Raw genomic sequence first — 21300 nt, forward strand, 5'->3', positions numbered from 1 at the left:
CCAGCGCAGACAGGCTCTGATGCCCTGGCCCCAGGGCAGGTGGAAGGGTGGACGGTGACCGGAGTCACCACGAACACCCAGCCATAAGTGGTCCGCCTGGGCATAGGTGCCAGGGCCCAGGGGAGGAGCAGGCCACAGAGCAGGCCTGGCGGGAAGGGGTGGGAGTGGAGAGCCCGAGAGGACCAAGCGTCTCCAGCCCGGCCATCCCAAACGAGTGACGAGCGCCTGGTGCTTCCCTTGTCCAGGCCGCAGGGACACCACAGCCACACAAGGCACACTCGTGCTCTACGACATTCACTGCTGTGTCTACCACGGGCCTGTGACATGACATGTGTCTGACCAAAATGGCCGCCTAAACCCTCCTTTTCAAGTGGGCAGCCGGCAGAGGACGGAGGCGGGCCTCTGGATGCCTGGTGCCCTCCCTGTGAGGACAGCTGGGTAAACACAGCGGGCAGGGCAGGGTTTCCTCCCCCCTGCACAAATCCAGCTCAACTACGGAGAAGTGGGAAGGAAATGGTCTTTTACCCCCAACACGGGAGGAGATACCTCCTGGCAAACCAAAGACAGCATTCGAGAGGAAGAACCCTCACCAACCTTCCTGCTTCCGGCCCGTGCTCCGCTCCAGTGGACCGGAGGGCCAGGAACTCCTATAAATCAAATGCACTGAGGTTACTGCCGCTAAAATTCTTCTAACAAATGCACAGCGCATCAACCTTTCTTTGTAGAGCCAACGCGTACTGTTTTGGTAAATCTAGGGTCTCACAGCACAACTGTGCTGGGGGGCCACTCAGAGCGGCAAGGGCGCAGGATAAAAATCGAAAACCTGTGAGCTTCCCTCCACAGGATCTCAGGCAAATTCACCCTTCTGAGCCTCAGTCTATCCAGCTCCAAAATAGGCACAATAATTCCAAGGCTCCAGGACCACCGGGAGGATTAAAAGAAATAATTTATGTGGAATGTGATTTGCAAACTGCAAAGCCCTACACAAATTCTGGTGAGGATTAGTAACATTGGTATTAAGATGTTGGGGCTCCCGGGTGGGCTCTCAGTTGGGTTAAGCGTCCGACTTCAGCCCGGGTCGTGATCTCACGGTTCGTGAGTCTGAGCCCCACGTCGGGCTCTGCACTGACAGCCCAGGCAGAGCCTGCTTCAGATTCTCTGTCTCCCCCTCTCTCTGCCCCTCCCCAGCTCACGCTCTCTCTTTCTCGCTCTCAGAAATAAGGAAACAGTTTTAAAGGAGGTTAATATTGATTAATATTAATACCCTCACACACATCCCTTCACCAATACCCACTGTTGTGCTTTGCAGGCTCCCAAAATGACGGTTGATGGAATCCCAGATTCTGCGTGTTCTAGAATGAAAAACCCCAGCGCTACAGGCAAAGACCAGGAGGCTCTGCCAGTGGCTATAGCAGCAGCAGCCATGGAGTTATAGCTATTTTTCCCCCAGAGCCTTCCTGTAAATGGTGACCCAGAGGGCTTTGGGGAACAGCACGGCCCAGCAGAGTGCAGGTTCTCGGCCACCTGCCAGCGGGGCAGGGCCTCCCCGGGGGCAGGCGGTCCACAGAAGCTGTAGCAGGAGAAAAATATCAAGTACCGAAGTACCAAACTCCACCATGACCTCCAGAGCAGGGAGGCCGTCGGATCTGAAAATCCCTTCGCTGTGACAGATGCAGTAACTTGTAGAGGTTTCACCCCACCCACCCTCTGAGGTGGGGGTGGCTGTCCCTGCTATCCAGGGACCGCCCACGGACGCAGGCACAAGACTCCACAGATCACAGGTCACCAGCGAGGAGACCGAAGTCTTCAGAAGGATCAGCAAGCAAACTGCAGGTTGGAAAAGAAGCCACACACACACACACACACACACACACACACACACACACACCCGTCTTCATGTGACCTGCTCTTACTCTAAATCAGGCCCTCCCCTTGGGGAGCTCAAGGCTTTATAACCACGGACCTCACCTGAGCCTTGCGGCACACGGCAGGTGAGTAGAGCGGGTACAAATAGCCCCCACAGAGGGCAAGGGACTTGCCCCAGGTCACCAGTTCTCTGACGTCCATGCAGTTTTCTGCTTGCCACTTAGAGTCATAGTGCCATCCTAGTGCAAAAAGGGTGGGGACATCATCTTTCCCACAGATACCAGATACAGCAGCAGGGGTTCTGTTTTGTTTTAACATTTATTTACCTTTGAGAGACAAAGACACAGAGCATGAGTGGGGGAGGGGCAGAGAGAGGGGAAGACACAGAATCCGAAGCAGGCTCCAGGCTCCGAGCTGTCAACACAGAGCCCGACGCGGGGCTCGAACCCACGAAACCTTGAGGTCGTGACCTGAGCCGAAGTTGGACACTTACCTGACTGAGTCACCCAGGCACCCCAGGGGTTCTGTTTTTTAACTTCTCTAACTTTTTTTTTGTATCTATGGCTAACTTATTAATTTCATGGGTAAATGCTTATGAGCTGGCATTATGTGAACAACGAGATAATTCCGGATTATACCTAGAAAGAAAATATGCCCCCACGTCAACAGTGACTATTTCTTGGTTATGAAACTGGCAGTGATGTTTATTCTTACCCACTAATCTTCTGTGTTCCAAGTTCACTACAATCAACAAGTATACTGTTGTCCAAACCAAGAGAAGCCTATTGTTTCCAAAGGCTGAAAGACAGAGATCACCCCTGCAAACTTTCCGTTAAATACTCAACGACTCGCGTGTGACTTTGTAAAACATAGTAGAGGCGGAAGTGAGGCAGGTTAGGCACAAAGGTTTTCTGGGTGGGATCTTCCCGCTCTGGTTTCCGCCCCAGCGAAGAAGGAAAAGGAGGTGACTGCGGGGCTTCCTGCCTCTCAGCACAGGCCCCGGACCTCCCGGATCCGAGACCTCCCATGTGCCCCATCGGCTCCTGATGGAAGCTTGGTCCTAATCAACAATCCTGTTCTGATTAATCCTGGCCTCAATGTCCGTCACCTCTCGAGAATAATTCCAGCTTTATCCTGAGTGGCAATGACATTAACCCACGCAGTCGTTCATCTGGGCAGCCGAAAACTTATTCAGCACCTACTCTGTGCAAGGCGTTGTGCAGACACCGAGCCATCGTTCACCCAAGACTGGAAACGACCAACCGAGGCCACACATCATCCTTCCAAGTTCTGCCCGAGCACAGGAGCAACAGAGATGTGAACAAACGCTGCCTGGGTGTGCAACCTAATTCTGGCATCTCAACTCCCTCTGCCTGAGGTGTTCCCCACCACCCTCCCCTGCCCAGTCCTGAGACAAAGCAGGGTCCGAGAACGGGTCCCTGTAGAGGACACTGGTAGCTTAGCGGCACTGCACTCAGGTACCGGTGGAAGCAGAGGGGAGGGAACGGGAGTAAACCCAAACCTTCAAGACCGTCCAATTCTCTCCGCAGCGCCCTCCCGCTTTACTTCTTCTCCTTCCTGTCCTCTTTGAGGCTGAGAAGATCACATTCGATGATCATTGACTGAAGGTCCACCAGGTGCTAAGACCCGATGCCAAATGACTTTACAGACAGGAACTCAGACCTCTGCTTTGCACACGCTGTTCCCTCTGCCTGGAAGCTGCCTCCTCTCCTTACCCAAGACAGCAGCTTAAATGGCACCTCATCAGAAAAGTGCCTGCCCAGGCAGGTATGCCCTGATGTTCCCTCAGAGTGCCCACGACAACTGTCATGGCTCCCGTTTGCCGTCTCTCTCCCCAGCAGGACTCAGCTCCCTGCGCTGACACACTGACACACAGTTCTTTGGTTTTTTTAGATACGTTTTTTTTTTTTTCTTAAATAGGCTCCACACCAAAGGTGGGGCTTGAACTCAGGACCTTGAGATCAAGAGGCGTACGCTCTCCTCGCTGAACCAGCCAGGCGCCCCAGCAATACTTCTTGCATAAATAAATTGAGCAGCCTGTAACGTAACAATAAAAGCCAGTGTTCACTGAGCATGTACTATGTGCCACATGCCGTGCTGAGCTCCGTGCAGACATGAGGTCATGACAGCTGCGTGACGGCTGCACTATTTTTACTCCCGCGTTACAGATGTAGGAAACTGCGTCATTTCCCCCCACTTTTAAAGAACAGAAATTAGAACCTGGTAAGTGACTTGCCCAAGGCCCCGCAGGGCTAACAAGAGAGTGAGGATTTGAACGTCTCCCGATTTGAAGGTCTCCCGGGCCACCAGGACTGCTCAGCCGCGCCCCACCCCCCACCCCTGTGCCCAAAGGGGCATTTCTTTCCCCTGTGCTGTCAGTGCCCATTCGTCCCCTTACTGAATTCTCAGCCTCCTCTCCCAAGGCACCCACTTCAGAAATCTTCTGACTCCTCCCTTCATGTCCTATATACCCCAAGCTCCCAAGCCCGATGCGATGCGGGTGCCTCACGCCATGGGTCCTCATCTTTCGGCCCCGGGGCCTGGGGTCTAGAGAAGCTGCGTGAATGCTGGCCCCTGGACATCCTGCACAGCGGGCAGGGAGAGCAGGCGTCTCCCCAGTGAACTCACGCATGGGACCTGTAGTTAAGCCCAGCTTTCCGGCTCCTGCTCCGTCCCCACGCCCCTCCGCTTGTATTTATGGCGCTGCCGAGCGTGGGGGCCTGCGGAGGAGGCACACCCACCATAGCTCTCCGCAGGGAAAGGGAGCTGCCCACGCTCATTCCAGATCTACGGCTTGAGAAGTCAGTGGGGACCCACAAGACCCGGGACAGCCAGGGGGAACTCGGGTTCCGGTCCAGTGGAGCCACTTCACAGCCGGTCCCAGAAGTCAGTTGGAGGGCACACACCAAGGCAACAGCGGGCTCCAGAGCCTGTCCGGGGTCACACGGGGTCGTCAAACCCAGAAGCTGCTGGAAGAAAAGGAGAAGGCAGCTGGGCCTAAAATAAAAAGGATGCCTGTGGGAAAAGCGTCCGGAGGAAAAGCAAAAAAGGAGAGAGGGAGGTCAGGTGTTCTCGGAGTTCTCTGCAGGAATAAGGGAAGGAGAAAAGATGGTAACACTGTCCCTCACGTGTGTAACCCACGGCTGGGGACCTCAATTCATTTTTGCAACCTCCGGGGGCTCCCTGCTGACCACACGGCGGGGGGGGGGGGGGTCAAGTTCAAACTCCTTAGCGGGGGGGCCTTCAAAGACCTTCATGCCCAGGTCCACTGTGGCCACTGTGGTCTGGGAGGCGAGGTATCCCAGGCCTCCACACTCTGCCCAGGGGCTCCTCAACCTTCTGGCTTCTAGAAGACTTCTGGCACACCCACACCGTGGGGTTACCACCGCTTGAACCCGCTAGGCTGACTCTGCAGAGCGGGAAGGTAACTGATCCCACCTCACCAGGTGGTGGGGGGATGAAACACAGTAATTCATCAAAGCACTCTGAACTGTGCCTGGCACACAGTAAGTGCTTAATAAACAAGCTGTTGTTCCTATTGTCCTCTGCACCCCTTTAGGGCCTCTGTTTCAACCACAAGTAGAGCACTGTCTTGCATATTTGTTACACATTGGACTCCTTCAGCCAACCACAGCCTTTTAGAAGGCACCATTCAGGCCTCTGTGCCCTGAGGCCTAGCAAGGAGCCCCGCACACAGTAGGACTTCAGCAAGTGCTGACCACCACCGCCACGGTGAAGGCCCACGGCAGGCCTCACACAGAGCTCTCCCAGGGCCCGGCTGCGGGCGGGCCTTCCACAACTCGCGCACCAATTTCCCAGCCTAAATGCCCCACAGAGCGAGAAGGGCATTCGCTGTTAACTCAGTTTCAAAACAATGAAGGGCTGTACTCTGCCCGACTGAGGCTGTTTCCACTCCAGGGAATGTACGGGGAGAAATGAGCACAGCAGGGACTGGAAATAGCACTGAGCCCCTCTTGGGGCGAGAGCTGGGCTGGCCCGCCAGAAACCAGGAGCAAAACCTCAAAGGCAGACGGGGAGCAAACTCCACAGGAGTCGGCCGACACGAGTGAAATGGGACAAGGAGCTCACTCGCACCCATTCGGCCTTCAAGGTCTCCTTCCCGCCCACTTGGAGAGCTTTAGAAGGGGCTCTCCGTATAGCCCACCACCATGTGGGAGCAACTTACAACACACCCGGAACCCCAACGGGCGCACGAAGGTACCCCGGGTTGTCTGTGGTCCTCGGTGGGGTGGGAATTCGGTGCCTTCTCCACCCGAACGGGCTACTGGGCCCTGGTGTCTGAATGGGGGTCACTGTCTATGCCCATCTCCCCAGCAGACCGGGAGGACTGAGGCCAGGCCCCAGGCCCCATTCATGTTCAGACACCTGCGCCCCTAGCACGGTGCCCAGCACGTAGATGTTCAATCAGCTACCAGGCAGCCAGTTCCGGCAGCAAGAGAGGTCCTGGCTCAAGGACAACTCCACACAGGTCTGCCATGCACCACAGACAAGTGAGTCATGTGCTGTCCCTGGGTCTCAGTTTCCTCAAGTGCACACAGGGATGACGACGGCTCTGTACTCACACAGCCACTGAGAAAATTAACTGGGAAAACATATGTGGTAAACACCAAAGCATCAGACGCATGCTCGTCATCCTTCAGGCTTCAGCTCAGCCGTCCGCATGTGCTGGATCTTTGCTGCTGGCCATGCTCCCCCTCTTCCAGCAGTGAACCCACACTGCACTCCCTCTATTGTCTTATATTTGTCACTTCATTGTGATTACTCGTTTCTAAGTTTGATCCCCTCCACCAACCTGAGAGCTCCCGGAAGCCCAGGGCATCAATAGTTTGGGTCCAAGGGCTGCCCAGATGGGCACACGGCTCGGGCTGCGGGGACCCTCCCACCCCACGGTTCCCGTGAAGGAAGTCACACCTCTGAGACCTGCATCTCCTCTGCAGGTGCAAGTGAAGTTGTTTGCCTGGCTGGCTCCGCAGCGCACAGGCCTCCAGGGCACAGATTGCTGCTTCTTTCCTTACACGAAACACCCGGCAGTCAGATAAATAATACATGGGCTTCACCTCACACCCAGGTATCAGGCGTGCAAACGCCTGCTTTGCGCCATGGTGCCCTGGGCGTGCGGGCACACCCATGCATATGTGTATATGCTATCTGGCCTGGCACAACCCCAGGGAGAACGTGAATTGGGAACAGATACCCATGCCCCTCCCTCAACCCTCTTGCCTTGCCATGGCCTGGAGTCAACTAGCACTAGACCTGAGCAGTGTGCCCAGAGAGGAAATGTACAACCCATGGGATGGATACATACACCCTAAAGCAGCCTCTACGGTCCCTTTCCGAACAAATATCCTTTGAGCCCTAGGTTAGCCTCGGTGCCCCTCCAAGCAGCTGGCTCATATGCAAGGCGTGTACACCCTCCATGCAAGCATCCCCGAAGGCCTGGCCAGGCCAACCATACTCCCAGATCACAGCCACCCTCACAGGGCACGGATGCCTCCCCCGCTCGGTGGTGCCAGGCGCCAGCACACCCACCGGGCACACACAAACCCCACTTGCAAAGGGCCTGTCCATCGGCCTTCCCTCTCCCCCCGCCACCCCCACAGGCAGGTCCGATTACACTCCAGGCGAGGGCCTGCCACGTTGGCGAGGAGGGGGCCAAGGCACACCCACGGGCAGCCCGGCGACCCTGCAGGGCGGGGAGGGGGCGCAGGGCGCGACGGGCTGGGCGGCGGACGCCCCCTCCCTCGTCGGCCGGGCCGGCCACCTTCGTGCCTTCCCCGCCCCCCCGGGACCTGCGACCAACGCGACCCGTGGGGCGCTCCCCGCGCGGGCCTCTCCAAGACCGAGCAGCCCCCGCCCCCGGGAGTCCGCAGCCACCCCCCTCGGGGCCTCGGCGCGAGGCCGGCCAGGCTGGGTACCTCAGGAGCCCATGGCTGCGGTGGCGGTGGCGTGTGCGGACGGCGCGCGGCAGCCGGACTCTCCTGGCGGGACGGGCGGGGGACGCCGCAGCCCCGGTGTCTCGCCGCCGCCGGCGGGTCCCGGGCCCAGCGGAGTGCCGCCGCGGCGCGCCTGCGCGCTGAGCACGCCTCCGGGGAGGGCGGGGCGGCGAACTCGCCGCTGAGATCACCCGCCCGGCCTTAAAGGGGCCGCGCCCGGAACCCCCAGCTCTCCGCGGGGTGGTGCGGCAGACCTAGGTTCTCCCGGCGCTCGCAAACAAACCCTCAAGAGTCGTCTCCCCCACCTCAATTCGACCCCCCAACCCTGCCCACCACAGAGCTTCTTCGGGTGCACAGACAGAGTCGTGGGCTCCGAGGTCTGTCCCCGACCCTCGCAGGCTGTCTGGCGCTTCACTTTTCTTAACCCTAATTACCTCCATTTGGGCCTGTTTTGAAGATGGAACAATATATAATGGCTATTTGTCGAGTGAGGCTGCTTGTGGAAATGCGGAATTAACGTGTACTGAAGTCCTATATGCAATCACGCGAGATGAAATTGCAGAGCAGAGAACGAGACTTTTTCTTCCCGTGCCAATTCACAGAGGCGCTTCATTCTTGCCCCGCCTGTCTCTAGGCAGCCTAACCAGCAAAATTTTTCAGAGGTCATTCAAGCCGCCTATCCCATTGCTGTTTGCCGGGTCTACACCTTACCCACTTAACTGAAAAAAATCCAATCAAGTTCTGGCGTTGGTGTGCTCAGATCCCCAAATGTATTTATATCCCCTGCCCAGACTCCTCTCCTGAGCTGTCTACTCAACACTTCCATGCTTGATGGGGCGCCTGGGTGGCTCAGTTTCACCACCCCCCACCCCCGCAGGCTTTCCCCTGGCAGTGAGGAGACTGCTTGGGATTCTCTCTCTACCCACCCCCTCCCTCCCCCCATTCTGTTCCTCCCCTACTCACACTGCCTCTCTCTCTCTCTCAAAATAAATAAATAAATAAGTAAACAAAAAAACTCATACTTGAAGTCCAGAAGACATCTCAAAGTCAGCGTGCCTTCCAAACACATACAAACCCACACCCTCGCAGCCTCTGTTGGCAACTCTGTCTTTCCAGTGCTCAGGGAAAGCACTCCTGGAGTCGTCCCCGAATCCCTCCTTCCACTCCGTTACCCACTGGAGCAGGAAATCCTCTTGGCTCTACCTGCAAAATATATCTAGACTCTAATCTCTTCCACCCCATCTCCACTGCTAACACCCTCATCCAGTTTCTGCCAAGGATCACAGCAATATTCTTGTTATAGACTGAATGTGTCTCCCGCAAATTCATATGCTGAAATCCTAACTCCCAGTATGATGGTATTGGAGGTGGGGACTTTGGGAAGTCATTAGGTCACGAGGGTGGAGCCCTAATGAGTCGGATTAGTGCCCTTATAAAAAGGATCCCAGGGAGTCCTCTAGCCTTTCTGCCATGTGAGAATAGAAAGGTTGGCAATCGATAACCCAGAAGAGGATTCTCATCAGAACCCAATCGCGCTGGCAGGGCACCCTGATCTCAGACTTACGGCCTCCAGAACTATGAGAAATAAATTTCTGTTGTTGATAAGCCACCCGGTCTATGGTAATTTGTTACAGCAGCCCAAACTGACCAAGATTATCACAATGTTCTCCTAACCTGTTTTCTTATTCTAACCTCATCCCTGTCTCTATCAGTATAGGAGCAAGATGGATTCTTTTGTTTTATTATTATTTTTTAAGATTTTATTTTTAGGGATGCTTGGGTGGCTCAGTCATTTCAGCGTCGGACTCTTGATTTTGGCTCAGGTCATGATCTCATGGGTCATGGGATCAGGCCCCAAATGGGGCTCTGTGCTGACAGAGCAGAACCTGCTTGGGATTCTCTCTCTTCCTCTCTCTGCCCTTCCCCCACACACGTGGTCTTGCACACACACACTCTCTCTCAAAATAAATAAATAAGCTCAAAAAGTCACACTTTTCACTGACTGAGCCAGCCAGGCACCCCTAGAGGGATTCTTTTAAAACCCAAGTCAGAACACGGGAGTCCTTTGCTCAAAAAACCCCCATTGTTCCCCCATTTTACTCTGAGTAAAAGCAAAAGTCTTTACAAATCCTCACAAAGCCTTGCTTGATTTGACATTCTATCCACCAAGGTTTGTCCGACCTCATCGCCACCTCTTCTTTCTCTCCACACTGACCACTTTCTGTTCCTAGGACAAGCCAAGCACACTCTGCCTCAAATCCTTTGCACTGGCTGTTCCAGTTGCTAGGATCACTGTTCCCTCAGATATCCAAATGGTCCCTCCCTCATCTTCTTCAAGGATTTGTTCAAATGTTCCTCACTCATTGAGGCCTTCCCTGACCACACCAATAAAATTGCCAAGTCCCTCACATGCACTCCTGATTTCCCTCTTACTATGCTCTATTTTCCCCCTTATCTCTTAATTTCGATCTTAATAGATAGTTTGCCTGTTTTTCTGTCTTCCGTCAGTAGCACAAAAGCTCCGTGAGGACAAAGATGTACATTCTTTTTGTTTCCTGATCTAATCCCAGTACTTAATACTGGGGTTGGCATAGAGAACACGCTCAAAAGGTATCTGTAGCACTAATGAATACCTTCTAGAAAGAGTCCTATAAAAAAATTATTTCCCAGCCTCAGGTAAGAAGTTCCTCACGGCTATCCCAACACACAGAACAAGCCTTATTGGTTGCGTTATAATCATCTGTGTATGACTTTCCAGCTCTCCAGGGCAAAGTTCTGGGCCCGGTTTCGCGATTTCTCATGCTTAGCGTAGAAAGCTTACAAAGCAGACACATTCCGACCTCCGCCAACCCCTTCAGAGTGTTGGGGCCAAACCGCACCCAAATTCGGGTTCTCAGCCCCTGCTCGTCAAGGGTACCTACTTAACTTTTGGGTCTCAACTTACGGAGGCCCTAGGCTGGTGGGGTCAGAGACAAGTCGTGGGTATTTTTAGGCTTGAAGACAGAAAGTCACCTGACCTGGGTGACACGGCAGGTTCGCAGGAGGAAGTGGGAACCCTGGTTGTTTGCTCTCTGCTTTTCCTCGTTCTCTCTCCCAGGCTTTCCAAAATGAAGATCAGTGCTCACCCCCTCTGCCTCCTCCCCAGTCCATGCAATTGCCCATCCACGGAGGCTCAAAGATGCTGCTCACGTCGGTCCCTTCTCCCCTCCACGCATGGGGTCACTGCCCTGGTTCCGGTCCCCTTATCTCTGGACAATTATAACAGTTCCCCGCCCACCAGTCATCTTTACACGTGCCCAGTGGGTACTGAAGGCAGAATGCCTTTTTCCACCTCCAGCAAACAGCTACTCTTCCCTCAAAGACCATACCAGAGGTCATCTTTTGGTTCCTTCTCGATCCCTCCCCTATTTTCCCCATGTCTGAATTCGTTTCTCCACAACAGAAAGTTTGGAAATAACCTGAAAGTCATCAAAGAACCGTGAAGTAAATTCCGTACTGATCCATACAATGGCATATTGTGTAGGTATTAAAATAGCCTCTTTACACATTTCTAATAACGTGGGGAAATGATTAGGAATCATAATGAGTAAAAAGGAAGTAATACATTTGCATGACAACCTGGTCTGAACTCTGAAAAAAAAAAAAAAAAAAAAGATTAGAAGAAAGATTGGAAGGAAATATGACAAAATGTCAACAGTGGGTCCTTTTATTAAATATTTATTTTTGAGAGAGAGAACGTGAGGCGGGGAGGTGCAGAGAGAGCGGGGGGGGGGGGGGGGGAGGGAGACAGATGATCTGAAATCTGAAGCAGGCTCTATGCTGACAGCAGAGAGCTGGATGCAGGGCAACAGTGGGTCCTTCTAAGTGGCAGGGTTATAAATATTGGTTTGGTTACCTTCCCCCTCCCCAGCCACCTTGTTTCCCTGTATTTTCCAAAATTTGTTGGCAAAAGCATGTAATATTTCCGAAATAAGAACAAAGGTTATTTAAATAAATGATCTACTGTTTCCTTCTGTTTTCTTCTCACTGTGCATCTGAGAACCTCTCAATGGTAGGGACCTGGTTGGATTATCTCCACATCCAAAACCCACTCCTAGCATTTGGCAGGGGAGTGCAGATTCCAGAAGAGCGAAGGCCTCAGCAGTGCAAGCTGATGAGCGGCCCAGAGCCCAGAGCACTCAGGTTACCTGCAGCCTCTGTGTCTCCAACTTGTCCCCAAGGATGCTGTGGGGGACCTGGCCTGGTGCCCTGGAAAGGCAGCATGGTGTGGCAGGCAAAGCACCTTAGGCATGTGGCTTTGCCTCTTGGAGCCTCAGTTTCCCCATCAGTAAGTAGGTGGAATGTAAGAACAGCCCATCTGGCAGAACTGTCCCGATAAATGTATGTGAAAATGTCAGCCCAGTACTGTGCACACCGCTGATGGTTGCGCTGCCGTCCACAGAATGTGACTGAAGACCCAGCTAACTTTTTACCTGAATCAGACCCTTTTGTTTGCCAAGAGATTGAAACCCAGTTCAAGTTACACAAAGAAAGTGAATTGATGGGTTCAATTAGGAAGTGCAAGGCAGAGCCGGACCGGAGGCTTCCCGCAGGGTCATCGGGACACTATTTCCCTGTCGCGTGTGCGTCCCTGTGTGTGTACGTTCGCGCGCACGCGCCGACCTCGTTCTCGGGCATTCTCGCCCCCCACAGCGACGATGGCAGAGTACCTCTTTCTCAAGAAGTCTCAAAAAGTTTGATCCCAGGACTGCCTCTGATTGGCCCATCTTGAGTCATGTTCCATTCTCTGAGCCAATGATTGTAGCCAGGAGATGCAGTGCTCCAATTGGCCAGGCCTAGATCATGGCCCTCCCCCAGCGCCAGGGGGTGGAGTCAGCCGCTAAGGAACCCAAAGTACTGAGAGGGAAGGGAGGGTCTGTTAAGGAAAAGGGGACGTCTGGGGAGGAAAACCCTCAGATGTCCAGCAGCTCAGGACGTTTAAGTGGCTCTCCCAGCGTCACCCGGAAAGGACAAGGGCTGACGTGTGACTTCAACAGCAGACACCGAAGGCACTAGGACAGAGCCATCTGGAGGGGGCGGCTCTTTCTGAGGCCTTTGGTCTGTGCAGTGGCCAAACCACTGGGTTCACAGCCCAGCTCCACCGCTGATAGGTTGCGAGGCTTTGAGCAAATCACTTAGCTTCTCCGAGCCTCAGTTTCTTCCTCTGTAAAATGGGTCTACTAACCGTACCATCCATCCCTGCAGGGCTGATGTGAGGATTAAATGAGATAACACAAGTCAGGCTGTTGGCACAGGACCTGGCATGTTACGGGCACTCAGTGTGTGCTGTTTTTAGTAGCTACAAATAGAAACAGTAAGAAGGCCCTTCGTGAAACTCCTGTCTGGAACTGAAAACAAAAACAGGCTCTACGGGGCTGATTCTGATCTGCCATCAGTGATTCTATTTCCAGCAGCGTCGGACCTTGAAGCTGCTGTTGTCATCACCGGGAACATGTTCCCGACTCCTATCTCCGCCCCGTTTCCTTCTGCCCCTCCTTTCGGGTCCTTGATAAAATATCAGTTCCCCTGGATATGTCATCAAGTGGAAAAAAGCAAATGTCACAAAGGACAGTAAGTTCTGGATGTCACATTTAATGCAAATACATATGGGCATATGTATTGGGGGGCGTATGCGTGTGTGTGTGTGTGTGTATGATTTAAAATGCACAGAGAATTTCTGGAAGTCAGGAGAATAGTGCTCCCATAAATGGAGGGCAAAAAAAAGGACCGGATCGTAATCATCTTTGCATTCCCAGCACCTGACACACGGGGGTGTGCTCTCTATCACCTTTATCACAACTACTATTTATTGAGCATTCACTCGGAGCCAGCAATGCACTAACCTCTTTGTCATCCCAGCAAGCAGCAGTGACTGCCGTTTGACAGATGAGGAAACTGAGGCGCAGAGAGGCCAAGGTCACACCAGAGCAGCCTGGCACACAGGATGTTTGTGACATGAACCCGGGACCCATGCCAGCCCAAAGGGGACTAGGAAAATCGGGCAGCAAGAGAAAATGCTTCCGACTTCGCACAGCCTCTCTTGTAGGGGTGGTGACATTCAGGGCATCAGTGGCCATCAGCAAGGCCGTTTCTCGGATGCCATCTGGGGTGTGTGTGTATAAATCAGGGATGTGGCTGGTGATGATTTACAGGTTGCCGCGAAAAGAGCCTGAGTGGAGACACATACGTGCACACACACACACACACACACACACCCCTGTCCCTCCCCTGTAGGTGAGGCCGAGTCCCACTTCTAATTTACCTAGCTGAAACGAACAAACAAGCAAGTGAAAGCAGGCCAAAGAGAAGGATTTACTGCCAGTTTCCTTGGAGTTCCTAGGAACATGGGTCAGATTCTCTACAAAATCCCAGGCTGCGGCCAGCTACCCTGGAGGGCTGCCATTGGGAAAGAGAGGTTCACTGCAGGTGGGGAGCTAGGGAGGCAGGGTCCAGGGTTTCCTCAGAGAGGCTTTGATGAGAGGGAGGAGAGGAGAAAGCAAGAGGCTGGGCCGTGCCAGCCTCGGAGCTACAGTGACTGGGTACAACTTCAAAGGGGCCGCCCCTTCATCATGGGTGCTTTGAAGATGCTGAGATGAAAAGCTGGGAGGTGTGATTACCTCCGGTGCTATTCTCCCCCGGGACCTGCAGGAGGCCAGGTTACAGTCCCCGGGGAGCCTCCTTGTGCCCCAGGGCTGGGCCCTCCACTCTGCTCACCCGGGGAAGCCGGCTGGGCTGCTCCCCTGTCCCGACAGCCTCTCCTGTAGGGGCAGCACAGCCTGGGTGAAGCCAGGCCCCGAAGGGCAGCTTCCTGAACCTCAGGAGGCTGTGGGGGCTGCGGCCTCACGCAGTTGGGAGGGCACAGAAGCTGCTGGAGAGAGGCTGAAAGAAGAGGAGGCGGGGAGGGGCCGGAGGGAGAGGAGGAGGGGAGGGGACAGGTGTCACCACGGCAACATCGATCGTGCGCACCAGACCCCTTCTCCCCCACGGCAGGGTCACGGCCCCAGAGAAGTGTGGCGTGAGTAAGAGAGTCGTACAGGCTGGGGATCCGGCCGGGCGAGGCGGGAGCTGGGAATGTGTTCATCCCTCGGACTGACCGGCGCGTTTCTGCCGGCGCTTGTGTGGTGCGCTCTGGGAGGGAGGATGTGACGCAGGGCTCGGCGTTCTTAGCTCCAACCCTGCCCACATCTATTTCTCAACTAGGGCATGGCTGGAGGAGCGGCAGAGGGCGAGAGGATCTTGGAGTAGAAGGCTCTTCCCTTCGCTAAAGCCCTGCCGGAGTGCCCCCCCCCCCCCGGAGCTGGCCACAGGGGTCCGCCGGGTCCACTCCCCGTGGGAGGCCCTGGGTTGTAGGTAGGAATGCAGACGGGAGGCCACCGTCTAGGAAGGAGCAGCGCAGTGACAGCAGGGGCTTGTGTTTTTGCGGGTGACCAGCCACACAGGGGAAGTGACCGAACCGAGTCCGGTGGAGGCCCTGCCCCTCCTTTTGTCCCAGACCAGGTTCTCCCTCTGTCCCCTCCTCTCCCCGCTCCTCTAAACCTTCTGCAGCCCGTCACCGCCCCCCCCCGCCCCCCGCCCAAGGGTTCTTCGGCCTCCAAACAGGTGCACAAGTCTCTGACCCTCAAAACCCACCGGAGGAGGTGCTGGGCCCAGGCCTTCCTCCTCCCGTGGGGGGTCCTGCGCGCACGGCCTCCTCCCACCTCCTGGAGTCAGAAGATCACCTGTTGATGGAATCCGGAAGGGTGGCGTCCTGTGTCTGTACGGGAGTGGGGGACACTGTATGGGAAGGGGCCGGAGGGAGCCCGCTGCAGTCCTGACAGTCGCCTACAATTCATCAGGTGGTGATTTCACAGGTGTGTAGACAGGTGAAGAACAATGGAGCTGTAAACTTAAGATACGTGCATTTTTTATTAAATTATATTCCTTTTTTAAGGAACTCAAAATGGTCAGCCAGAAGCTCTCTTTTTCGGCAGCCTCACCCATTCAACTGCTCTTTCGCGGCTGGCTGCTGGCCACGCCCTCCTTTCTGATGCCCGGCCCCCAGCTCTGCTCCCCACCACCTCGCTGGCCGCCTCCTTTGGAACTCTCAGAACGCCCTTCTCCAGCTCCACCTGCTTTCAAGCTTTCTGTCGGTGTTCCTGCTGTGCTCTCAGGCGTCCAAGCAGGCAACCTCACAGCCTCCTGACTCCTCTCTCTCTCTCAGCGAGCTAAAAACAGACCGTGTTCTGAAACGGTTCAGTCATCCTTGCCTTCTGGATGCCTCCTGCCTGGGTTGTTGGCATGGCTCCCTAACCCTTCTCCCTGTCTACTGTTGCCAGATTCACATCCCTCAAGTTCACATCCATGGGGATCCTCTCCCCTAATCAGGCGCGTCTCACATTGTAGGTGCTGGCAGATAAAGTCAGGCAGGAGAGTAGGCACTGAATTGGTCGGGCCTGTGGGGAACTACAGCTTCTGTATGGCATGATCATTCCCATTTTACAGATAAGAAAACCAAGGCTCAGGAATAATGAGTTGCTTGCAAGTGAGAACAGCTTTCTGCACCCCAAGTTTTTACAGAATCACCTCTGTGTCCTCCAGCATCAGCTGCTGTGGAGTGGATCTTTGGATCTTCTCCTTCCTCTCTGTGCTTGGAATTCTTTTTTTTTTTTTTTTTTTTTTTTTAATTTTTTAACATTTATTTATTTTTGAGAGACTGAGAGGCAGAGCATGAGTGGGGGAGGGGCAGAGAGTGAGGGAGAGAGAGAGAGAGAGAGAGAGAGAGAGGGAGAGAGAAACCCAAACAAGCTCTACATTGTCAGTGCAGAGCTCAACTCGGGACCCGATCCCATGAAAGGTGAGATCACGACCTGAGCTAAAACAAGAGTTGGATGCTTAACCGACTGAGCCACCCAGGCGCCCCTCCCTGTGCTTGGAATTAGAATATCAAGCTAGTTCATACCTCTGGGCCTTTGCACATGCTATTTCTTCGGCTAGGAATGACTTGCCCTCAACAAACTGTTCCATTTCAAGGCTCAGGTCAAGTATCTTTGAAACACCTTCCTTGAGGACACCAGACACATTCCCCTCCCTCCTTTGTCTCTTGTTCACACTGAACATCTCACACCGGATTCTGGATTGGGATGAACCATTTGCTAGGTCTGTCTGAGTCTTTCCCCTAAGCTGTGAGCCCCTGGAGGCCAAGGTCACACCTCACGTTTGAGATGTATAGTTACCATTACTGAGCACATATAAAGTGCCTGGCTGTAGTGAAGGCTAAAGGCATGGGCTACGGAGCCAGGCAGGTTTCTCTGAGCCTCAGTGTTCTCATCTACAAAACGGGCATCCTTAGCCACCAACCTCATAGGAGGATCGTTAGGAGCAAAGGGTTGGGAACATGGCATGGAGAACCCGAACGTTGTTCTGTCATCTCACCTAATCCTAGCACCCTCTGAAGCAGGTATCATCACCCCCGTTTTACAGAAAACCAGGACCCAGACAATGCCCAAGGTCACAGAGGGGCCAAGCTGGCCTTCGGGACTCCAGCCCTGTGCTCCCTACCCCTCACCCCAGCACTCTACTCTGCTTCAGCTCGGCACCTGGCTTCCCTGGCACCCACACAAGCCCAGTCAATGTTTGTTTGTTGCATGAATGAAAATGATTCACCAAGTGGCATGTTTGCCCCCTCCAGTCCGGGCAAAATTTCCGGGTGATTATCTGGCGAACTTAATAAAAATAAACCGTGTGCATGGTTGACGCATCCTGGTCACCTCTGGTCTCAGTTAAATGTCAGTTCCTCAGAGACTGTCAGGCACCACCTGCTCCCTTTTACATTAGCTCACAGAATAAGAAACGGGAAGGATGAGCCAGAAACCAGCGAGGATCATGGGTAGGAACAGGGTGAGGGGACAGGAACAGGAGCGATTCTCACTTTTTATATAGCTTGACTTTCATCTATGTAACAACTCCAAAATAAAATGAAAACACGAGGATGGGGGGAAGAGCGCTAACTCATTGTTAAAATCAATACAGGGGTGCCTGGGTGGCTCAGCTGGCTGAGCATCCGACTTTGGCTCAGGTCATGATCTCGCGGTTTGTGGGTTCAAGCCCCACGTTGGGCTCTGTGCTGACAGCTCAGAGCCTGGAGTCTGCTTTGGATTCCGTGTCTCCCTCTCCCTCTCTCTCTCAAAAGTAGATAAACATCAAAAATTTTTTTTCTATGGGAATGCAAGCTGGTGCAGCCGCTCTGGGAAACAGTATGGAGGTTCCTCAAAAAACTAAAAATAGAACTACCCTACCACCCAGCAATCGCACTACTAGGCATTGATCCACGGGATACAGGGGTGCTGTTTCGAAGGGACACATGCACCCCCATGTTTATAGCAGCACTATTGACAGTAGCCAAAGTATGGAAAGAGCCCAAATGCCCATCGATGGATGAATGGATAAAGAAGATGTGGTATACACACACACACACACACACACACACACACAATGGAGTATCACTCGGCAATCAAAAAGAATGAAATCTTGCCATTTGCAACTACGTGGATGGAACTGGAGGATATTATGCTAAGTGAAATTAGTCAGAGAAAGACAAATATCATATGACTTCACTCATAAGAGGACTTTAAGAGGCAAAACAGACGAACATAAGGGAAGGGAAACAAAAAATATGTAAAAACAGGGAGGGGGACCAAAGAGAAGAGACTCCTAAATATGGAGAACAAACTGAGGGTTCCTGGAGGGGTCGTGGGAGGGGGGAGGGGCTACATGGGGAAGGGGCACTAAGGAATCCACTCCTGAAATCATTGTGGCACTAGATGCTAATTTGGATGCAAATTTAAAAAAATAATTTTTTTTTTCTAAATCAATATAATAACGACAGAGAAAAGGATAATTTCAAGTTACTTCTGGGCACTGTGCTCTTACAATACATCCTTAGTGAAATACATTCCAAGGACAATAAAATCCCCCCGAAAACTGTAAACACACCTCTTTACTCCACAGGTATATATTTCATAGTAATATTAAAATTGTAATTTTGAGGGGCGCCTGGGTGGCTCAGATGGTTAAGTGTTCGACTCTTGATTTCGGCTCTGGTCATGATCTTGTGGTTCATGGGTTCAAGTCCCATGTTGGGCTCTGTGCTGACAGAGCGGACTGCTTAGATTCTCTCTCTCTCCCTCTCTCTCTCTCTCTCTCTGCCCACCCCCCATCCGCTTGCCGTGCACACTCTCACCCTCTCTCTAAATAAGTAAACCTAAAAGAATTTTCATTATAATTTGGAAACTCACGTATATTGTAGGATACAACAACACATTAGTGTTACTAAGTATTAGGATTTTTGCTGCAAAAGATACATATTTTCTTTTTTTTTAAAACATGTCTTTTTTTTTTTTGAGAGATTGTGAGCCAGGGAAGGGGCAGAGAGAGGGAGACATAGAATCCAAAGCAGGCTCTAGGCTCCGAGCTGTCAGCACGGAGCCCGATGTGGGGCTTGAACCCACGAACCGCGAGATCATGACCTGAGCCGAAGTCAGACGCTCAACCGACTGAGCCACCCAGGCGCCCCAGGATATAGATTTTTTATAAAAAAATATTAGCTCCTCAGATTTTCCCTCAGGGCCTGTAGTTGGGAACACACCACACTTACTGCTTGATGTCAGATATGCAGCCTGAAAGGTCCTGAGGGGGGCACACAGAGAGCTGGGGGGCCACTGACTCTCCCGGGCAGGCCTCCCACGGTCACTGGCGACCGTTGGCCCTGGAACCCGACCCCGGGATCCCCACTCACAGGGCTCCCTGGTGGATGGTGGAGTTCAGATCCTGCTTCTGCTGCTGGAGAGCTAGCTGTGTGATCTTGGGCAAGTTATTTTACTTGTGCTCTGTTTTTCCATCTGAAGGCAGGGAGATTAATAGGACCTCACTCAGACTTCTAGTGTAGGTTAAGATCGGGTTGTGAAGAGAGCTTTCAACCTTCCTCTGCAGTTGTGGTCCTGGGCCAGAGGCATCATTTGGAACTTGTGAGGGGGCAGACACTCAGTCCCCACACACCAACCCTCCGGAGTCAGAATCTGCACTTGAATGAGGCCCCCCGGCAGGCTGGCGGGTGTCTGCGGTTTTTGAAAGATTGATTTAAAAGATCCCCAGGGAGGCACCTATGACTGCCAGCCACACCCGCTCCCAGGTCTGCTGCGGAGGGGGGTGGGGGGGAGGGGCTCCCCCTCGCCCCGCCCCAGCAAAGAGGTGGACCGAGGGCTGCCCATGTCACGTTATCCTTTTCTACTTTATTACTTCAAATTAACAACCACAATAAAGCTCAAAAAAGTCCAATATTTACACAGGAAAAAAGTACAAAATTCCCCCCAAAGTTCTTCAGTATTTTTTTTTTCAGTTTTTTAAATTACAAAGTAATAAAAAGCTTTGCTCTTTAATTAAAAAAAAAAAAAAAGAAAAAGAAAAAAGGGGAAAAAGAGGTAAATAAATTAGGAAATACACACATGGAGAAAACAAACAAAAAGAAAGTAAAAACAGCTGTTAACTAGGAGTGGATAAACCCAGCGCCCAGCCCTGACCCCAGGCTCCTCCTCAAGAGAGGCAGGACCCAGGGACGGTGGGACCCCAGTGGGTGTCAGGACCGGAGAATTCATTTATAACCCAGGAGCCAGATGCTTTCTGGAAGCAGTCTCCACGGATTCTGCCCTAAGACCAGGAAAGTGGGATGGGGCTGCCCCAGGCTGATGACAGTCTCCGGGGTCGGCGGTGGCGAGGACCCGCTGGCCTTCTTGAGGGACGTGGAGGTCACTGTGTCCTTGTTAGGAGGAGAACAAAACGTTGGCCTGGCAGGTGGGGGGGGGGGGGGGGGGGCACCTGCCGTCCTGGGAGCTACAGATACAGACACACACGCACACAAGGAATCTCAGCCCCCACCACCTTGAGACCCATTCCTCAAAGTCTTCTTGGAGAGGCAAAGAAGGGACCCAGACGCTCAGGGGACGCTGGTAAAAGCCCAACACAGAAACTCGGCCACGGTCACTGCAGGGCGGGAGGGGCTGTGCATGTCTCCTGGGGTCCTGAGGTTCAAGAGCACCCAGTGGGATCTGCCTCCGACCAGCCAAACCGTTCCCCCAGCTCCTCAGGCCATCTCTTGATGGCCCCGGAGGACCGTCTGCATCTCCAACACAGAGATCTCCCCTCGCGGCCGGTGTCTGTGTTGGCTGGGGCGGGGCCTTGGCGTCTGGCACGCGGAGCCCAGTGTGTGGGGGAGCATTTGGGAGCCTGGAGGTTGTGGACAGTGGCAAATGCGGAGGGACAAGGATCCGCTGTGCCGAAGGTTTCCCATCTTCTTGCCGTTGGCAGGGAAAAAAAAAAAAAAAAAGAAAAGAAAGAAAAGAAAAGAAAAGAAAAAAAAAATCAAAGGAACAAAATCCATCGTCGGTTT

At 53.3% G+C, this 21300-nt stretch overlaps 1 protein-coding gene and 1 long non-coding RNA gene across 4 annotated transcripts in view; both read right to left on the reverse strand.

Moving 5' to 3' along the window:
• TMEM184B (transmembrane protein 184B) overlaps positions 1-8331 on the reverse strand; it is a 49627-nt gene extending 41296 nt beyond the window's left edge. For 2 of the 3 annotated variants that reach the window (XM_042947795.1, XM_042947793.1), the window contains exon 1: positions 7824-7942. Coding sequence is in view for 1 of the 3 variants with exons in the window: in XM_042947794.1 (XP_042803728.1) it covers positions 8276-8281 (6 nt within the window). In the remaining 2 variants the exon portion in view is untranslated. Of the gene's footprint in view, positions 1-7823; positions 7943-8275 lie in introns of those variants that run through there. The other variant, XM_042947794.1, reaches the window with a different exon arrangement.
• Positions 8332-14168: 5837 nt separating this feature from the next.
• Positions 14169-16496, reverse strand: LOC122223745. Its single transcript, XR_006204450.1, has 2 exons — positions 15599-16496; positions 14169-14759 (listed from the first exon to the last, which is right to left on the reverse strand). It is a non-coding gene; the product is annotated as an uncharacterized LOC122223745 (long non-coding RNA).
• Between the last annotated feature and the right edge of the window lie 4804 nt (positions 16497-21300).

Source organism: Panthera leo, chromosome B4 (genome assembly GCF_018350215.1).
Source record: "Panthera leo isolate Ple1 chromosome B4, P.leo_Ple1_pat1.1, whole genome shotgun sequence".
NCBI lineage: Eukaryota > Metazoa > Chordata > Mammalia > Carnivora > Felidae > Panthera > Panthera leo.